At 38.8% G+C, this 20,298-nt stretch overlaps 2 protein-coding genes across 3 annotated transcripts in view; one reads left to right on the plus strand and one right to left on the minus strand.

Annotated features, from left to right (window-relative positions):
- Positions 1-20,298, plus strand: part of LOC124290011 (coiled-coil domain-containing protein 180-like) — a 66,612-nt gene that overhangs the window by 14,917 nt on the left and 31,397 nt on the right. The gene's annotated exons all lie outside the window — the stretch shown is intronic.
- On the minus strand, positions 10,100-11,882 carry LOC124290015 (tigger transposable element-derived protein 4-like). 2 transcript variants are annotated; one of them, XM_046726697.1, is made up of 2 exons: positions 11,770-11,882; positions 10,100-10,794 (listed from the first exon to the last, which is right to left on the minus strand). In XM_046726697.1, the coding sequence occupies exon 2, from the start codon at positions 10,715-10,717 to the stop codon at positions 10,109-10,111; it is 609 nt and encodes a 202-aa protein (XP_046582653.1). In that variant the 5' UTR covers positions 10,718-10,794; positions 11,770-11,882; the 3' UTR covers positions 10,100-10,108. The 2 variants fall into 2 exon arrangements, with proteins under 2 accessions (XP_046582653.1, XP_046582652.1); XM_046726696.1 differs by having other exon boundaries at positions 10,100-10,790; positions 11,766-11,882.

Genomic DNA, 20,298 nt, shown 5'->3' on the forward strand with positions numbered 1-20,298 from the left:
TTCTGAAAGATTTACCTTCTTTTCCACATGGCTACAGAAAGGGAAGATGAATCCGAAAAACAAATATGTAAACCGGTCTGGCCAAATTCTAGCATTGTCCTGACTGACTGACTGAGTTTGGCTTTACGCCGCTTTTAGCAATATTCCAGCAACATCACGGCGGGGGACACCAGAAATGGGCTTCACACATTGTACCCATGTGGGGATTCGAACCCGGGTCTTCGTCGTGACGAGCCAACGCTTTAACCACTAGACTACCCCACCGCCCCGCATTGTCCTGAACATCTGAAACATCATCAGAGGCAACTCAAAATAGAAATAATACTACAACTCTAACCATTCATCTCAACTAACAGAGGATACAGCAGCATAGGTATCATTTATACTCATGAATGGCATATCCTTACCTAATCAACATTATGAATAATAATAGACAACATCATGAAAAAAACATTTCATTAATAAACAGATATTGTGATCCTTCTTTGAGAGGCATTTAGAAGTTGTAAAGATGAAGGAAAACCAAGTTCTATGGATGGTCAACTTCTTTATTGCAATGAGTGCGATGTTTCGGTGTAGGTACCAACACCGTTATCAAGCAAGTGATGATTTTGTGATGACAGTCTGAGACCAATCACCGGATTGTGTACAAGTCTGGCAGTTTTCAGATAGGGTTATAGGATGGTGGGACAGAATGCATATAAAGCTGTATTTTGGGACTGAAGTATTTTGCATTTCAATACATGACAGTTACAGTAATGTACCCAAGAGGAGTTACAGTATAACACTTCCCGATGGATCTCTGAATTCATTCCCTGACATCAACAAGTTAGGGTTTTTTTCCTTTAGGTGTATTTAATGAAAAAAACAAATATATAGTTCATTTTACTTTAACTTTTGGGGGCCATTATTTCGTAGTGTGTTGCACTCAATATTACAAAAAACTATTGATGTTAATGGTGTGTTATGGTTTTAAGGAATACATCATGAAGATGGGTATTCATCTCGAGATGAAACTAATCTGGTATCTCACTCATCTTCTGTATGATGTAATTCCAGTGTGTGACTTTAGCGACATTTAGTTCGAGGTGAGGTGAGGTGAAATTGGGTTTAACGTCGTGCTTGAGAATATTTCGCTCATATGACAACGTGCATGCGTGTGTATGTGTATGTGCGGCTGCTTGTACGGGCCCAGACTTAAGCTGGTTTTATAGTGCTAGCTCACTGAGATACCATGCCGCAGTGAAGCATGAATACCCCACTCAGACACAGTATACTGACTCCGAGTCGACCAGTCCTTGATGTACCCATTAATGCCGAGCGCCAGGCAGGGACCAACAAGTACCATATTTTAACACCTTATGGCATGACGCGGTCAGGGATCGAACCCGCGACCTTCCGCTCTCCGGGCGGACGCTCTAACCACTACACACGGAGGCGTGGTCAGATTTCTTCTGGTAAGATCACACAACACTAGTCCATGAACTAAGACTAAGACTAAAATATATTGAAAATAATACTAAAACACATTTTTCAGCTAATAGACACTGAAGTATGTAGCCCAGAGGGCAACTCATAGTTTTTGGTTATCAAAATTTGTAATTCTTAGGTGCTCCAAGATCCAATGAGTGTATCTATTAAGATTTTCAAGTTTAAGTCTGAGGCTGTTCAGCAAATACCTGAAGACGTACAGTAAGATGGCATCACAAGTTCCACAGCCATGCTGGACAGGTAATTAGTTTGTCAAAGCCCAGGGGAAATAGGCGTACCTGACAAAGTGCCACGTTTCACTTTCAGTTTACGTCTAAACATTGACAGAAAGTAAATATGAGTAATTGGCATCACAATGGTGACTCCTCTAAGACGTAGGCGTAAGTTCTTCTCAGGGGGTTTTTGATCCCTTGAATAAATATATTATTAGAGTAATGAGGGTTAGAGGCTCTTGTTCACAGATTCAGGGATGAGACGAATCAAGTACTGCTTAGTGCTAGGACTTTGTTAGACGAATGCTTTGTCTCTGAAAATATATAACTCTGAAACTTCATTTAGATTGAAAAGGAGACTGCATTGTAAAATTGAACTTAGGCAGAAAGGGCTAGGACTTTGTTAGACGAATGCTTTGTCTCTGAAAATATATATAATTTGGACAGAGGCAAATTACGTCATTTAAATTGAAAAGGAGCCCCAGTGCAAGACTGTGGAAATCCTAGACTTGCCATATTGCAGAAAGGGCATGGAGGAAGGGAAAATACAATGCTTCAGGGATTGAGAAACAGACAAGACATTCATTTAATGTTTTGATCAGTTCTCTATTCCAGTAAACAACCACTCATTATGTTAAATTATGATTTTGTTATTTTAATTTTCTGTTTTATTAAAATGTAACTGATAGGTAGTATGTCTATGTTTAACCATGTGTAGACTTCATGAATAGTAGTGACAAAGCATTTTTCTAAATAGTTGATTACCAATAATACATATTGATTTAGTTATGCCTTGTGAACAATCAGCTATGATTAATCATTGATTTTTGGAACATCATTAGTAAACCAGATTGAGAAAACTGAGTTAATGACAGTTTTGTTCATTGATTATGGTGATGATATATTTGTTAGCATCCATTACAGTGTTTGGTCATGCCAGATTCTGGTATTTTTCGAATATGGGTTATTCTTCATGATAAGGGGCGGTGGGGTAGCCTAGTGGTTAAAGCGTTCGCTCGTTACGCTGAAGACCCAGGTTCGATTCCACACATGGGCACAATGTGTGAAGCCCATTTCTGGTGTCCCCCGCCGTGATATTGCTGGCATATTGCTAAAAGCGGCGTAAAACCATACTCACTCACTCACTCTTCATGATAACCACTTCGATGTATTTTCGGTATTTAAGAAGAATAACAGCATGTTTACCATTTTGAATTTCTTTTGTATTGGATATTTAAATTCAGAAATCCCCTGTAAGTAGACATAGACTATACTCTTTATCATAATACAGATAAAGCAAAAATAATGTACTCCAACAGTCTCGTCAATTGCGTGTCAATTTCACGTCCATTTCATGTTGTGGTAGGTAATGATCAGCAAGTAGGGGTGCATCTTCATTGTTTATGAGATAGGTTGAGCTAGGCAAACAGTACGCAGGCTACAATATTGATTTTATCTACTAGGGAGCTTCACGCCCTAGGGAAGGGAACAGCTATCTTGTTTCTGGTAAAGATAACGATGTCTGTATCAGTGTGTGCACGTAACCGGTCCAAGACATCGACACTCCTTCAGTATTATGTCCATTTCAGTGTACTATGCTGCATACATTTACACTGGAATGTTTCTGTTTGGAATGTGTGTTGTGATAGTTTGTATCAAACATGGTTTGGAAGGAACGTTGTTTATAGTTTAATCCTTGCCATGCTGTTGTTTGTCCGTCCCACCATACACAGATACCCTTAACAGCTATGGGAGTAAGACTTTCTTAGATGTCTCCACTGTAAAAGATACACAGTGACTTTGAAAATCTGTTGTTTTTAAGAGCGGCCATATGATTGTTTTGTTGGATCTGGCAACCATATTTTCAGAAAAAATAGTAATTCTCACATCTTTGCTTCACCAACACATCACATATGCAGGTATTGGGAAAGACAGGGCCATGGGACATTTGCACATTAGAATATAAAATGGCCCGTTAAAATTTTGAAGTTTACTATTGATACAAGGGCATTGGCCCATTCTAAATTCAGAAAATGGTTAATAATCCTGAAAAAGGCCCATTGTCAAAGTTCTCTATCCCAATCCCTGCACATGCAAAATAATTTTTTTTATGATACATAGAGTTTTTAAGAAAGATCCAGACGTTGTATCTGCTCAGAGGTCGATATTGAGCCCCAAGCTAGTCTACAGCCAGTGGCAGAACAAAGTCTCAAATAGGACTGGACAAATGTCTCTGTATTACTGGAAGTTAAAGTTATAGCCAATGATAACCAGTGGAGCAATAAATCCAATGATGAAGGATAAAAAGGTTTCAATGATTAGTTTTACACGGATGCACTGAATTCAACGCAAATTATCTGCTAGTTTGAGAGAATAAAAACATTTTCAATTAATCTGAATGATGATATTTTCCCAGTTTTCCTGCAAAGGGCACTTAGTTTAAAAATCCTAGATAAATCCTTGAGGTCATCTGCACATCTTAATCAGACAGTGAATCCTCCCGTGTGGACCCCTCGTTGGAACAGCTCCAGACACAACTCAACCAATCAAGTAGTTAGGCTGGGAATTTGGTTGATAACCATCATACTCGACAGAATTGTTGTTCTGATATCAACCATTAGCATGTTACAGGCATGACATGGCTGAAATATTACCCCTGTGCAACGCCGCTTTTAGCAATATTCCATCAATATCACCCATGTGGGGAAACGAACCCGCATGACAACGAACGCTTTAACCACTAGGCTACCTCCACCGCCCCATTTAAACAAGAAATAATCCCATATTCATGTTTTGTATTCATTAAAAAGTGGCTGTCTCTCTATCACTTAGTGTATACATTCTGAAACCATAGGGATTGAGGAGATATTTGCCATGTTAAATGCCATGAAATCTAGTACATGCAGAATAATACAATTAGTGAGTGCAGGGTGCAGTCATCCGAACAGTCACTGCTGCATGTAAGGTATTGATAACAAATTATACCTTGGACGGTAATCGGTTTCCGGTTTTTAAATTATTACAGAGTATGCATTTCAAAAGCATGTATTTAATAGGTCAGGTCAGGTTGACACAGACACGCACGGGTAATTCTGAATCCTGCAAATAACAAGTACCGATGTCCAGCAAAAGAACAACTTATAACTTAAAAAGGTAAAATAATCTTTATGTCTAGTGATGTTTACAGCTTGAGCGTTTTGATTTAATTCGCAATCAGTGTTTCCTTCGAGTATTAAATGTGTTAGTAGTTTTCTAGTTAGATTGCAATTCATTGGGTCCGATTTTGAGCTTTCAAATGGACTGGCGTTACAAATAGTGTCTAGTGCTACAGGCCGATGGAATTCGCTTAGTTGTGCCAAAAGTATTCTTCAATGCCCAACAAGATTGTGCGCTATGTCACTAATTTGAGTATTAATCACTGGTCAGGTTGGATTATTCTACTGGTAACTGGACATATAGCTGATTGTTGCTTCAGTGAGCCGAATTCCTCAAGAAAGGAATAAATAAAGCATACAGATGTTAAGAACCAAATATAACATTTGAGGAAATACAGCATCCTACTTTTGGTACCCTTTCAACAAGTCCGATCCTTGTAATGACATTGACTTAACACATGATATCACCTTAATTTGTAGGTACATGGTTTACTATAGCTTTACATGTCACAGTTTAACAAGGAGTGGTAGTTCCGCTCTATGATGTCCCTCTCTAGAACAATACTCTGTAAATATTGAATGAGGATCTTACTGAATGGCTAAAAACGTTCATAACCTACACACATGCATGTAATACGGGAAGGATAGCCGGTTGTTATGAAGATAGAATCTTTGCTTTGGGACAGCTTTCACTTTAAAGCACCAGGCACCATTCGGATCGTTTCTATGATATATGTCTTTTATTTCTCCTGTGGGGTTCCAGGTAAGGGTTCAGGATGCTGCTAGTATTAAAACAACCTTAGCGCTAAGACTACCTTAAGTCTATGTTAAGGTATGGGAGTTACGGTCACCTTAGCGTCAAGACTACCTTAAGTCCATGTTAAGGTATGGAGTTACGGGCCACCTTAGCACTAAGACTATCATAAGTCCATGTTAAGGTATGGGAGTTACGGCCACCTTAATGCTAAGACTATCTTAAGTCTATGTTAAGGCATGGTAGTTACAGTCACCTTTTAGTGCTAAGACTATCTTAAGTCTATGTTAAGGTATGGGAGTTACAGTCAATTCTTAGCACTAAGACTACTCATAAGTCTATGTTAAGGTTTGGGAGTTACGGGTCACCTTAGAACTGAGATTCGGAAAGTTTTGTACAACGGCACCCAGGTCCCCAACTGGCTTGCCGTAACAATTGACAACATGATCAAGCAATCAGGTGGATTATTTTGGTGTATTCATGTCCCAGTTATATGGGGATTTCTTCATTATTAAACTTTGTCCATAATATTTAAAAAATGAGAAGCATGAGGAATCTAATTTTATATCAGACTATGTCTATACCTAAAAATATGTTTATAACAAACTGACTGGATGAAGTGAAATGTGTTTTGGTCGTGGCCACTTGCAGGATATGAATATCTCCATGAAGCCGAGCCAATAAACTGATATTATTGAAGGTGGTATCTTTGTAAAAATCTTTTAAATCCATAGTTTACTTAGTTTTAAGCTTGTAGGCGTACCCAACTATTATTATCTATGGGCTATTAATGTAACTCATGCTGGAGCATGGATGTTTGATTGGATTATGTGGTGACCATTCAGAAGTTATGGAGACGCCCAACTTCAAATCATTAAGCAGTTAATTTGGTTATGTGCAGGATTCTGAACTTTTTAAGTTGTATTATGTTCCAGAAGAAACAAATAAAGTATTTTACTTATGGTCAATAAAAGGGTGTGGGATGGTGTGATTATTAAACCATTTCTGAATTTAGAAGGAGCTGAGTTTAGTTTTGCGCGCACGCAGCAATATTCCAAGCTATATGGCCTTTTATCTGTAACGTGCCCGAATGTCTTGACCATGCCTTCCAGTGATCAAAAGCTTGCGCATCGTATTCAAGCCTAGTGGGAACCGATGACATGTGTCAATCCAAGTTGTATGAGCCTGACCACCCGATGAATAAGTTATGAGGCAAGTAGTTCACTGTGATGTCCCTGAACAATACTTGTAAATATTGACAGATCTTGAATGGCGAAAACATTCATAACCTACACATGCATAATGGAGGATAGTTTGTTGTAAGATGATCTTTGTTTGGACAGCTTTTACTTTAAAGCACTAGGCACGGGTTGATCGTTTTCCATGATATATGTTTTATTTCTCCCTGTGGGGTTCCAGGTGAGGGTTCAGGATGCCGTTGTACAAAACAACCTTAGCGCTAAGACTACCTTAAGTCTATGTTAAGGTATGGGAGTTACGGTCACCTTAGCGCTAAGACTACCTTAAGTCTATGTTAAGGTATGGGAGTTACAGGTCACCTTAGCGCTAAGACTACCTTAAGTCTATGTTAAGGTATGGTAGTTACGGTCACCTTAGCACTAAAATCGCTTTGTACAACGGAAACCTAGGTCCCCAACCGCTTGTCGTAATAATTGACAACATGATCAAGTGATCAGGTGGATTTCGTGTAATCATGTCCCAGTTATATGGATTTCTTCATTATTAAACTTTGTCCATAATATTTAAGAAATGAGAAGCAGGGGGAATTCATTTTCATCAAACTATGTTCATACCAAAAATATGCTTATAATGAACTGACTGATACAGTGAAATGTGTTTTGGTCGTGGCCACTTGCAGTCTATCTTAGCTGAGCTAACAAACTGATATTAAAGGTCTCTTTAAGTTCTTTTTAACCATAGTTTACTGAGTTTGTTTGTATACACAAACTATTATCTGTGGCTATTAATGTAACTCACATGGAGCATGGATGTTTGATAGGATTATGTAGACCATTCAAAAGTTATGGAGACGCCCAGCTTCAAATTACTACATTTAATTTGTCATGTGCAGTGATCTGGAACTTCTTTTAAGTTGTATTATGTTCCAGAAGAAAACAACCAAGTATTTTACTTATGGTCAATGAAAGGGTGTGGGATTGTGTGATTAGTAATGAGTGAGTTTAGTTTACGCCGCATTCAGCAATATTCCAGCTATATAGCGGCGGTCTGTAAATAATCGAGTCTGGACCATACAATCCAGTGATCAACAGCGTGAGCATCGATCTGCGCAATTGGGAACCGATGACATGTGTCAACCAAGTCAGCGAGCCTGCCCACCCAATGTGATTAGTTATGAGGCAAGCAGGGTGAAAATCTCATAATTAATTCATTTTACCTTTGGGTGGTTGTTTAATTTGACACACACAAAGTTCATAATGTGTCGTGTCAGGGTGAGGTTAACCATAGATAAGACATTTATAACAGAGAGAAACATGTAATACTATCAATAAACCTGTAACTACCCACTGATCGAGACTGTTGATATAGGTGTGGCCCCATTAAGAACGAACAAAGGATTTACTTCGGGTAGGACTTACTGACAGAACCCTGCCCCTTGATGTCAGTGAATCTAGAGCTAATAGATTCCCACAACATTTGGATTACCCTACCACACCCAGCTGTGGGGTCTTTGTCATTGTCAATGTCATGTCAGATAGGACTGGGTGCATGATGTGGGTGGAGTGTCTCAAGTTTATCATCACACAGTTAGGTCTGGCTCCCAGGGTGTGCTTTATCACTGTAGACAAGCCCGATTTGGACCACCAGAAATGTGATTCTGTAGAAAGGGGTCATCTTGTATAGGTTACACTTTCAGAAAACTAGTTTTATATTTTCGATTTTGTTATTTTGTATATGGTTCCTTGTTAAAAACCTACATTGTATCACTTCTGGTAATGACAAACTTTGTCAAATGAAAATGTGAAATTAAGGATTAAACATCAGTAGACATTTATTGTTTCATTTGTATTTTTGGAATGGATCAGTATGCCACTTGGCAGAATAGAGATGAAGAATATTGGTGGGGTCTCTCATTTCTTTCTCTTCTTTTGAAATAAACATGTTTAAATATCTCTGTTTTTGTTGGATGCAACAGTATAGAAGAGTTTTTGTTCTTAATTAATCATAACCCAAATTACACCATGGATGCTAGAATATCCATGTTAGGTGGCCATGTAGTTCAAGTGTTTGCCAGGTAAGGCCTGGGTTTGATTCCCTCAGTGGTTACAAACTGTGAAGTAAGGTCTTGCATGTCCCCCACTATAATTATAATATTGATCATGTGGGGCTTCCAGGGGGAGATCCTGTAAACGATGCTGGTCATTAGAGATGAATAATTGGATCAGGTGGTTGTAGCTGGTTGTGAGAGGTGACAAATTGTAGAAGCTGGGCGGTCAGTTTGGAAGTCAGTTGTCAGAAGGAGTGTAATCATGCTCTGTTTTGCACTAGAAGTCAGTCAGTGGTTTAGTTATCATTTACAGGCTACTGTTATATAAACAGAATAATTATGGTGTTGGCATTACACAAAACTAACAAAATGCTGCTAAGTTGCACTCACTCACTCACTCACTAACTCAGTATGACAATATGGTACTCCAGGTGATTTAAATATTGACTGAATCACACTAATAGCGTCATTTTTCAAGGTCATTTTGTAAAGCAGTCCCACACACAAAGTGACATATGTCCTGGTGGAGCCAGCATTGATGCAGGCTTGTCGGATATCGATCCACTTTAATTTCATTTCACATTCCATTCAAGCCCCCTAGCAGCTGGGGTATGCCTGTCAACAATATACCGACACATGGCCAGAAACTATGACCTTGGTCTTGGTTGAAATTTCTTCAATCCTGCAGAATTTCATGCTTTATAATAAGAATAATTGGCCGCTTATATAGAGCTGAACTCCACACTGCAGGGACATGCTCTAAGCACATACAACATGATTGACATTATTATCCTGATAACCCAAGCTGCCTGTGAGGCAATAGAAGGTTACGTGACTTAAACCACCAGGTACCCATTTTCTGCTGGATGAACAGAGGCAATTTTAAACAACATTATACAGTCAAATCCCGATGAGTCGAATCGCTGGGGACCAAGTAAAAGATTCGGCTTATCGATGTATTCGAGACATAGGGATGTCTATGAGGGTAGAAAAAAAAGATGATTCAATATTCAACAATTCCTTTATTCCGCACATCATATCTAAATATAGCACAACAATACATTAGGTGACATAGATAATGGATAATGGAAACAAACATTATACATATGAGAACACATTTCAATACTAGCACAATAAAATAGAAAATACATTTACCTCTTAAAATCCATGAACAAACTCTATCGGCAATCGATAGATATACTAGTACATGCCGCCATCTTGAATCTTATTAATATACAAAAAGATGAACTCACTTCTGAAAAAAGTCTGACATTAACGTTTGTTTCTGTGAATTTCCCTTACATTTATCCACAAATTCACGGACGCTTGCCAAGTGGGAAAAATGTTCGTTGTTTGTGCCTGGAACCGACTCGAGAAATTCCTCCAGTCCTTCACAGAACTTTATCGCTTCCGATACGGATGGTGGTGGTTTGACGGCAGGGTGTGTCTCGTCTTCATCATCAGACGAGTCGTCGTTGTGACAGGTCCTGGGACCAAGCAATGACTCGATGATGTCGGCATCAGATGAAGGGGCACATGTTTCAATGTTGTCATCGACACTTACATAGTCGGCCAAAGTCACATCACCTGGAAGTAATCTGGCTAGGGGGATGTCATCTTCATCGTCAGATTCACATGGGGCGTCGGGAGATGCGGCTTCTGTCAGAACGAATCCAGCGTGGCGGTAGCAGTTGGAGATTGTTACTGGCTTTACTTTCTGCCAAGCATGTCGTAACATACGCATGGCATCAAGCACTGTGATTACACATTGTTTACTGTCGTTGATGGCTTCTATGTAACGGTCAAGAGCTGCATTCCTGTAGTGGACCTTCAGCTTATTGATGACACCTTGGTCCATTGGCTGCGTTTTAGAAGTTGTGTTTGGTGGAAGGAACACAAGAGTAATGTTTGTGAGACCTTTGACTTTCGGGTGAGCAGGGCAGTTGTCTAAAATGAGAGCAATCTTCTTCTTTCGTCTAATCATTTGTTTATCTAATGATTTTACCCAATCACAAAATAAAAAATAAACCAGACGTCATCCAGGCAGACTTGTTGTTACAATATGAAGTCGGCAGAGATTTGACGTTCTTAAAGCAACGCGGCTTAGCAGATTTCCCTATGACTAATAAGGGCACCTTATCAGTTCCAGTCTGATTAGCACAGACAAGCACAGTTAGGCGTTCCTTTGATTGTTTACCACCGTGACATTTGACACCTCTGAACTCAAGAGTTTTGTTAGGCAAAAGACGGTAGAACATTCCTGTCTCATCAGCATTGTAAATGCAATCTGGCTCAAACTTCTGTAACACTTGTTGTAAGGATTTTGCCCAGTCATTCATAGCTTGAGAATCATTATCTACAGATTTTGATTCCCCACAAACAGCTTTGAAAAGAATGTCATTTCTCTCTTTAAACAGATTCAGCCATCCGGTACTGGCAACAAAATCTGTTATACCAAGTTGCGTTGCTAGTTCTATTGCTTTTCGGCATAGACATGGACCATTAATTGGGACATTTTGGTCCCGCGCTATCTTGAACCATTTGAGTAGTGCTTCCTCAAGTTCAGGAAACTTAGCCTCCTTTAACCTACGACGTTTTGCACCTGACTGTAACATGGATTCTTTAATCTTATCTGCCATTTTCAACCAAGTAGAAAGAGTGTTAGGCGGAATTTCAAACTCTCTCGCAATTTCACTTTTAGATTTGGTACCTGCCTCCACTGCAGTGATCGCTGCAAACTTCTTGTCAATAGTGTGCACTTTTAGAATGCGCTTCCGTTTTGGAGTTGATGTTTCCGATCGGTTTATCCCCCCAGATTGCTGGGAACATTGTAACTCCGCCATGATGTACAGATCATGAATAGTAATAACCGAATGAAAGCTGCTATATAACGCAACCGATTTGATTGAGTTAACTCAATGTCATGTGCTAATTCTTCCGCTTCCGTAAAATCACTAATCTGCCTTTTGAACTCACCCGACAATAGCGGAAAGGTGCGAGCCGCGCTGGTTTGTTAATTGGATCAGTTACATGTAGTTGGATCACCAATTAACTTCTCATTGACTGACTTCGGCTTATGTATACAAGATTACTATTGTTTGAATCTCAAGGGACCAAATTTCCATTTCGAGTCATCGTGTGTATTTATGAGACGAATTCGTGTAACCGGAACTCAAAGGATGACAAAAACAGCAGGGAATGGTCGGGACCGACAGGTACTTCGTGTTATGCATTATATTCGAGACACCGGCATTCGACTCATCGGGATTTGACTGTATATTGTACTTTAAGTCCATCACAACATTCAGCGTTATGTGTACACTAGAGTCAGGAGTATCAATAGTCTTCTTGTTTGGAGGATCAGGTCATAATATGACGGTGGGATAATCTGTTGTTCATGCTATCAACCACTGGTTTGCCGTGACAGGACTTATGTACAGACCATCATGATACAGCTGGAATATTGCTAACTGGCCAAAACAATGTACATTCTAAAATTCAGTAGTCCTTTGTAATGGGCACACCATGACGGATGATTGTCAGAGTGAATGAATGTTTCAATGGTATCTCTCTCTCTCTCTCTCTCTCTCTCTCTCTCTCTCCCCTGACAACTGCCCCTAGGGGGCAATTAGCCTAAAGAGCAGTTATCCAAGGGGCAGTTGGACAATGTTTTTGAATAGGTCACATTAACACTATTAGTTCACATCTGAACTGGCATGGACTTCGATTAAAAGATGACAAATACATACTTTGCTTTTAAGCTGGGATTTGAGATGAAGTGTGTTTAGATTAATCTGGTGGCTGTTTTAGTTAATCTAGTCTTTGACAGGGAACCCATGTCCATGCACACACAGAGAAACTGACAATAGCCTAGTATAAATATTGCTGTCAATCTCACATTACCTGACTGTCTATCAAGTCTATATAACTAGGACAAGCCAGTTCACTATCTGTGAGACATGTGTACATAGCGCGTCAATATCACTCCTGGGCTTGTCTACAGCACATGTACAGCCGAGATGTGTACCATATATAACCTACATAGATCTCTGGCTACATCAGATTTGTATTTAATGTCGTATCAGTAACATGAAGAGACACAATCTGTCATTTATGATTTCATAATGATTGTCATATATTATTGTTTTATGTTTAGTTTGATGGATAATGGGGCTATTAGGGGTCGTTTCTTCCTCACAATCGTTTTATGGGTTGTAGATTATTGTTGAAAGGACCGACACCATGGATCTGCTTGATGTGTTGACAAAAATAATATTATCAAAATAAATTGACAGTGAGTGAGTAGTGAGTGAGTGAGTGAGTCTGGGTTAGTTCTGCTTTGAGCACTATTTCAATTTGACCAGTATGTGTATGTTCCATGTAGGAGAACACCCAGATATGATGCTAAGGTGTTCACCATTTGTCGGTAGTGTTCACAAGCCAAAAAACAACGAGGCAGTTCTGGGATTCAGACCAAAGGTTTTTTTATATTCTTTAAGAATGCAACTGGACCACAGTTCTCCCTCAAAAAGTGAGTGAGTGAGTTTAGTTTTACCCCACACTCAGCAATATTCCAGCTATATGGTGTCGGTCTGTAAATAATCGAGTCTGACCAGACAATCCAGTGATCAACAGTATGAACATCAATCTACACAATTGGGAACCGATGACATGTGTCTACAAAGTCAGCGTGCCTTACCACCCGATCTCTGTTAGTCGCCTCTTACGACAAGCATGGCTTACTGAAGATCAATTCTAATCCGGACCTTCACGGGTCCCCTCAAAAAGATTTTATATGATGAAAAATATGTAGCTTACAGACTTTGGTTCTGAAACATCATCAGTAAGGTTACTAATATGTGTATAGAAAAACAATTATGATGCCCAAATTTACAATTGGTCAATCTGGACATCAACCTAATCCAGATATTTTTGTATCAGGGATGAATAACATTAAAAAATGTATATGCATATATTTCAGGACACATCATTTTTTCATGTTGATTTTGTAAAATGAATGGTTGTGTATGCTGCAGTATGTTTGGTTGAATTTGAAACTAAGAATTTTAATTCACTTGATTACATATGAAAGTATTTTTTATAAGAATCTCTTTTTTCTCAATCACAAATTTGAAAAAACAAACATGGTTTGACACAATGTTCAATCCAATTTGCAAGTTAGCCCACAGATCTGCAGTTGTTGTTTTCTTTGGGATGAAACAATATATTTTTGTTTTACTTCACCAGTTCTGCAACATATGACTCCGGCTCTGTGACAGCATCTCACCTGACACGCCTTGTACAATTTACTACTACAACAATGCCTAGTTCAATGCCAACATATTTGTATATATTGAATATTTTAATGCAAACATTTACTTAGAAATAACATTTACAAAATGATAGAGGTGAACACATTCTTGTGTGCAACAGTTGAGCTGGCTATTGATTGTCATACATTGTTATAAGTGTGTGTGCTTGTGAAGACCCAGGTTAGAATTGATCTTCAGTAACCCATGCTTGTCATAAGAGGCGACTAACAGAGGTCGGGTGGTCAGGCACGCTGACTTGGTAGACACATGTCATCGGTTCCCAATTGCATAGATCAATGCTCATGCTGTTGATCACTGGATTGTCTGGTCCAGATTCTATTATTTACAGACTGCCGCCATATAGCTGGAATATTGCTGAGTGCAGCATTAAACAACAAACTAAACCCTGAGCAATATCCCAATATCCCACATGGAGATCCCCAGGCCCAGTTAACTGTGACAATAACTGTCCTCAGTCGATGTGGATGCTACTTGAGTCTTCATCTCACTTCCATCAGCAGCGTTAAAGATGGTATCTGAGAGCTTAACATCAGTGTGACATATGGTGTCTTGAATGTCATTTTTGTAATTGACAAAATATAATCAATCATGCACAGCTGTGTCAATGTTAAACCCAGCACAAATACACATTTAACCTTCATACAAGACTTGCACAAGTCTCTAAGGTAATAATTAATAGTTTAAATGATAATTTCTCAAAAATATAAATATCCCCCTAACAAACTGGCGTACTGTCATCTTATCTAGACTTGCCTCTTAAGAGGATGGAATTACTATACATCCATGGGCTCAGCCTTCAGTAGAGCCTTGGAGCAAGGCTGCCTTCATACAGTTTGGCTGCTTTCTGCTGAACAGTAAGAGATGAGGTGAGGTGAAATGGGTTTTAACGTCGTGCTTGAGAATATTTTGCTCATATGACGATGTGCATGCGTGTGTATGTGTATATGCGGCTGCTTGTACTAGCCTAGACTTAAGCTGGTTTTATGAGCTAGCTCACTGAGATACCATGCCACAGTTAAGCATGAATACCCCACTCAGACACATTATACTGACTCCGAACCGACTAGTCCTTGTTGTACCCATTAATGCCGAGCGCCAGGCAGGGACCAACAAGTACCATATTTTAACGTCTTTAGGTATGACGTGGCAGGGGATCGAATCCGTGACTTTCCGCTCTCCGGGCGGACGCTCTAACCACTACACTACGGAGGTAGTTGAACAGTAAGAAGTGACTGTGTCCGACATTCACAATTGCAAGAGCATGTCTGATTGTCTGCCCTGGGATACAGTTGCTATGATGTGTAATATAATCTGATTCAAGAACATTTCAAGGTGTGCTTCCTTCCATACGTTATTGCTGTGGGCTGTTGTTACAGAGTTGGAGATAAGAAGCTCTCAACTCTCATAAATACCCACACTCATCTTCAGAAAGTCTGGATAAACAAAATATATTAGTTATCTATTAAATCTTGTCTAGTGTATTATTGACGATTGTCACATTATAGTGGAATATTGTCTTGACTGTCCTCAGAAACAGATTACATTTGGTTTAAAGGACAAAATAGCTGAGAAACTTGTGTGCATAGACTGCTTAAAATTAGTGACGACTCAAGGTGTTCATGAAAAGGGAGGCACATCCTGCCTTACCGCTAGTGCCCATTAAATAAAATATCTGTGGCCTACATGAGTTGATGATGGAAGTTGGTATCAAGAAATAATCCTACTGTCAGGTCGGTTAATGTCAGCAGCCGAAACAGTGACATCTCTCTGCCTGACCTGTGAGATACAGTTTACAATGACTGTCCCTGGTCTCACTTATCTGATGAAACTATTGCATGAAATATGTATTCAAGTTGATTACTTTAATGACTTGCACAGTGTTTTGCACAATGAAAAGTAAGAAAAGACTAATTACCTAAAACCACATTATAATGTTTTAATTGTTTATTTATTTTTTATGTTCTGTGTTGGCGTGTTTCATCATCTATTCCTAATTTAGATCTGTAATCATGTTTAAATAACCCCATGAAAATTCACTAGCCAGTCAAGCCAATGACTGTGGAGATTTACTGTCCCGACTGGATTTTTACTCATCATGGGCAAGCAGGTCAGTGGTTATTTCGTGCACAAATGATGACCAATCTGCCCATTAAAATGTCATTATGTTGATGCAACATATTTCTTGCCTAAAGCAAATGCTGATAACTTGTGTTTTTGGCAATCATATTACAGTTTTAGTCAGTACGTGATTTATCATGTTAATGTTGATGTCAATGTGTCATTTCTCATCAAACAAAGGGGATGGTGGGGAAGCCTAGTGGTTAAAGCGTTCGTTCCTCATGCCGAATGCCCGGGTTCTATTTCATACATGGGCACAAAGTGTGAAGCCCATTTCTGGTGTCCCCCGTCGTGATATTACTGGAATATTGCTAAAAGCAGCCTAAAGCCCAACTCAATCACTCACTAATCATACAAAAGGGCAGTAACATAATAATCTTGTTTTTGTTTACTTCAAGAAAATCGTGTAATTTTAATGGCCAATTCAAAGCCACTAAATCCGACAATTTATATGAACATGTATACGTAATTCCCCTAATTACACCGCGATATATACAGCCTCAGAGACGTGAAAGTTGTAATACATAATGGCCAAGGTACACATTAAGGTGAATTCTGCACTACAACAGGCTACAAAAAGTGCATTGTGAATAATGGTACTATAGTCATCAATGTCACCTGCTCCAGTGGACGTAAACAACATGAAATAAGGCACCTGTGTTCTCAAATTGTTCCCACATAGCTCGGTGACGTGTCAGCTTACATTAATGACATGCTAGTGGTCACATGCGTACATTGCTGTCAGTCAAGGTACACCACACGTCAATAGCAAACCCCCAAACCTGCTTTCTCAACAGATATTGTATTGTTGGGTTGAACTGTTAATGTTTTTATTTGTTTTTTATCCTGATTATGGAAGAAAAACCTGTGACATTAAGGTAGAGGCATCAGTATTGTTCAGCTTCTCTGTAAATTGTTGTTGAACTGTTGTATGTATATACATGTGTTCTGGTATGTCATCAAAGATGATCAAAAATACTTTAAGCAGTGTTCAAAATTTAAGGGGTCTTGAAATGGTATTGTAATATGTATTGTGATATATTGGGAGCTAAAGTGTTTGACAGTGACATTAATTGTACATACAGATCATATTTTCTACATACTACAGCCCTATACTATATGTTATTGGGCTCAAAATTAGCCTCGATAGTTTTGGACTTTTTACAGTATGTAAAGTAGGTTATTTTGCCAAGCAATTACAAAGGGAAACATCCATTGTGAATTAATTTCTGTGTAGATTTTAACTTAAACCATAGAGATAATCACAAAACTTGTATTTGTACCCAAAATAATGGTACTCTGAAATACATGTAAAAGCATATTCCGACCCGTGAAAATCCAGGTTGGAATTGATCTTCAGTAAAAGCGAAAATGCTTGTCATTAAAAGCGAATTACAGGATCAGGTGGTCAGTCTCGCTGACTTGGTTGACACATGTCATCGTATCCCAATTGCGTAGATTGATGCTCGTGCTATTGATCACTGGATTGTCTGGTCCAGTCTTCATTATTTACAGACTGCCAACATATAGCTGTAATATTGCTGAGTGCGGCATTAAACAACAACCAAAACAACCAAACTAAAAGTATATTGCAGTCCTGGGCCTGGAAGTTCCTGAATTTGGCTGCGTAAATATTGAAACTAGGAGCCCCACTCAATCTTCAATTGTTTTACATAAATAAGGTTAGGAAAAGGGCACCGTGACTTTCATACTTATTTTCAAACTATGGTTGTACATTTTCTTCCACCTCTCTGTAATCATTATGCTTAAGCTAAAGGTTGAATGACTTTATCGACATATTGATGGCATAGATATATATTGTTGGTAATGGTATTGATAATCCACTGACCCACAACAACGACACTGTGCAGTGATGCAGTACAATGCACAATCTCACAGCTGTCACGCATAATGCAAGCTCTTTGGTTGAAAGAAAAGTAGAAAAATGAATCTGCAAGTGAAGAATGACCTGATTGGGCAATTTGTGCAATACTGAACTGAAATATACAGGTATTCTGAATGTTATATCCTGCTTGATTCTCCGTCCTCCTGCATGACTGATTTCTCAAACCTCTACTTCCTGGTTCAGCCAAATCACATGACATTTCATAAGGTTTTATAAGTTGTAAGAACTTGGTCCAGATCCATTTCACATAAGTGGATAGAACCAAGTTAATGACACTATTGTTATCATCATTGAAACAATTAGTTTGAGTGAGTGAGTGAGTTTTGTTTTACGTCACACACTCAGCAATATTCCAGCTATATGGCGGCAGTCTGTAAATAATCAAGACTGGACCAGACAATCCAGTGATCAACAGCATTAGCATCGATCTGCGCAATTGGGAACCGATGACATGTGTCAGCCAAGTCAGCGAGCCTGACCACCCGATCCTGTTAGTCAGCCTCGTACGACAAGCATGGATTACTGAAGATCAATATTCTAACCCAGATCTTCACGGGTCTAATTAATAATTACTGTGATATATTGATGCTATTCAAATTAGTCAATATACTGTTGACATAATAGTATATAATGTCCCTATTTGCTGTGAATGTACTTAGGCTGACAAGCAGTGAAAGCACTGTGGAAGGATTTTATTTTCCATTGTAGGACATGATGGAAAGTTTACTATAAAGTTACTGCTAAATAAGCAACAGTGTGTCACGATGTCCCTGCCTTAGGTGTGACTTCATATCACAGTACTTTGGTCTCGGTACACTGATTGAACTGTTCTGTGACATTCTCCGTGTTCCATCCAACTAACAAGAAGTTGTTGCTGTCAACCAGTTTGGGTTGAACCTGCCTGACTGGTTTATCCAGGCTTGAGTTAGGAAATCAGATCTAACATTTGCTTTTGTGACAGGCAGGAATGTAATATAGTGATCAGGTGGTTTATGGCCAATGGGAATATCGATACAGAATTAAAACCCTGAATCAATACATGGGGAGACTGTCATGAAACATTCACAGATTGAATCAATATGATGTACCACACTGCTTAAATATTTGTTCAGGCCTCTCTTTTTTTTTACTACTTGGTTTACGGATCCACTGACCCGAAATGTGAAGAAAGTGAGGAAAAAATAAAAATTGTTTTGACAAAAAAAAATTGCCATTATATGCCGCCGACATGATAAAAAAACAAACAAAGAAAGTGGGAAATAATTTAATAAAAAAAAAGTAGCAAATTATACCTTTCAAATATTCCCTGAAACATAGTGGAACAGAGAAAAAGGTAATGCCACAGACTGCTCAGCTGGCATGCTGCACCTGGCATATATGATGTACTCAAGTGTGAAAATAACATCTCCATATTCCCCTTTGTTTTTTCCCTCCCTACCGACCTGAAAAAAAAATTAAAATTTGTACCAATTTTAAAAAAAGGGCCTTAGTGACAGACAGCAGTATTTAGATTGCACCATGTTATGTTGTCAGGAACCAGACAAAATCAGGACACATGGAAGCATTATCTCTTGACAGTTTGAATCCTCATTGGAGCATTTACTATGTGCTAATTCACATAGTCCAAGTGATAAAAAATCAACCTCAAGTAATATCCTTTTACACATCTTTATTTTCTTCTTCAATATCAAATCTATTTTTTGTACAAATGTAGTGATTTCAGCATTTGTCACTGACAGAAAATGTGCCTCAGTCAAATATATTACAGATCACTGATGTGAACTTACAAGCTGCATGGAAACAAAATATTTGTGTTTAGACAATATGGCATGGTTGGATCTGTGGGACAGTTTTACATGCACAGTAAGTCCTACATATATAGAATATAGAATAGAATAGAATAATACTTTAATGCCTTTTCAGGAATTTGAAATGGAGACTGATGAAGTTCTGAAGTAATGCTTGCAGTACATGTACTGAATATAAGAGTGACTGATTAAAGTTTAAGCCGTTTTTGGCAATAGTCCAGCAATATCGCAGTGGGGGACACCAGAAATGGGCTTCACACATTGTTCTCATGTG

Source organism: Haliotis rubra, unplaced genomic scaffold (genome assembly GCF_003918875.1).
Source record: "Haliotis rubra isolate DU_JTF1 unplaced genomic scaffold, ASM391887v1 Scf455, whole genome shotgun sequence".
NCBI classification, from domain to species: Eukaryota; Metazoa; Mollusca; class Gastropoda; order Lepetellida; family Haliotidae; genus Haliotis; species Haliotis rubra.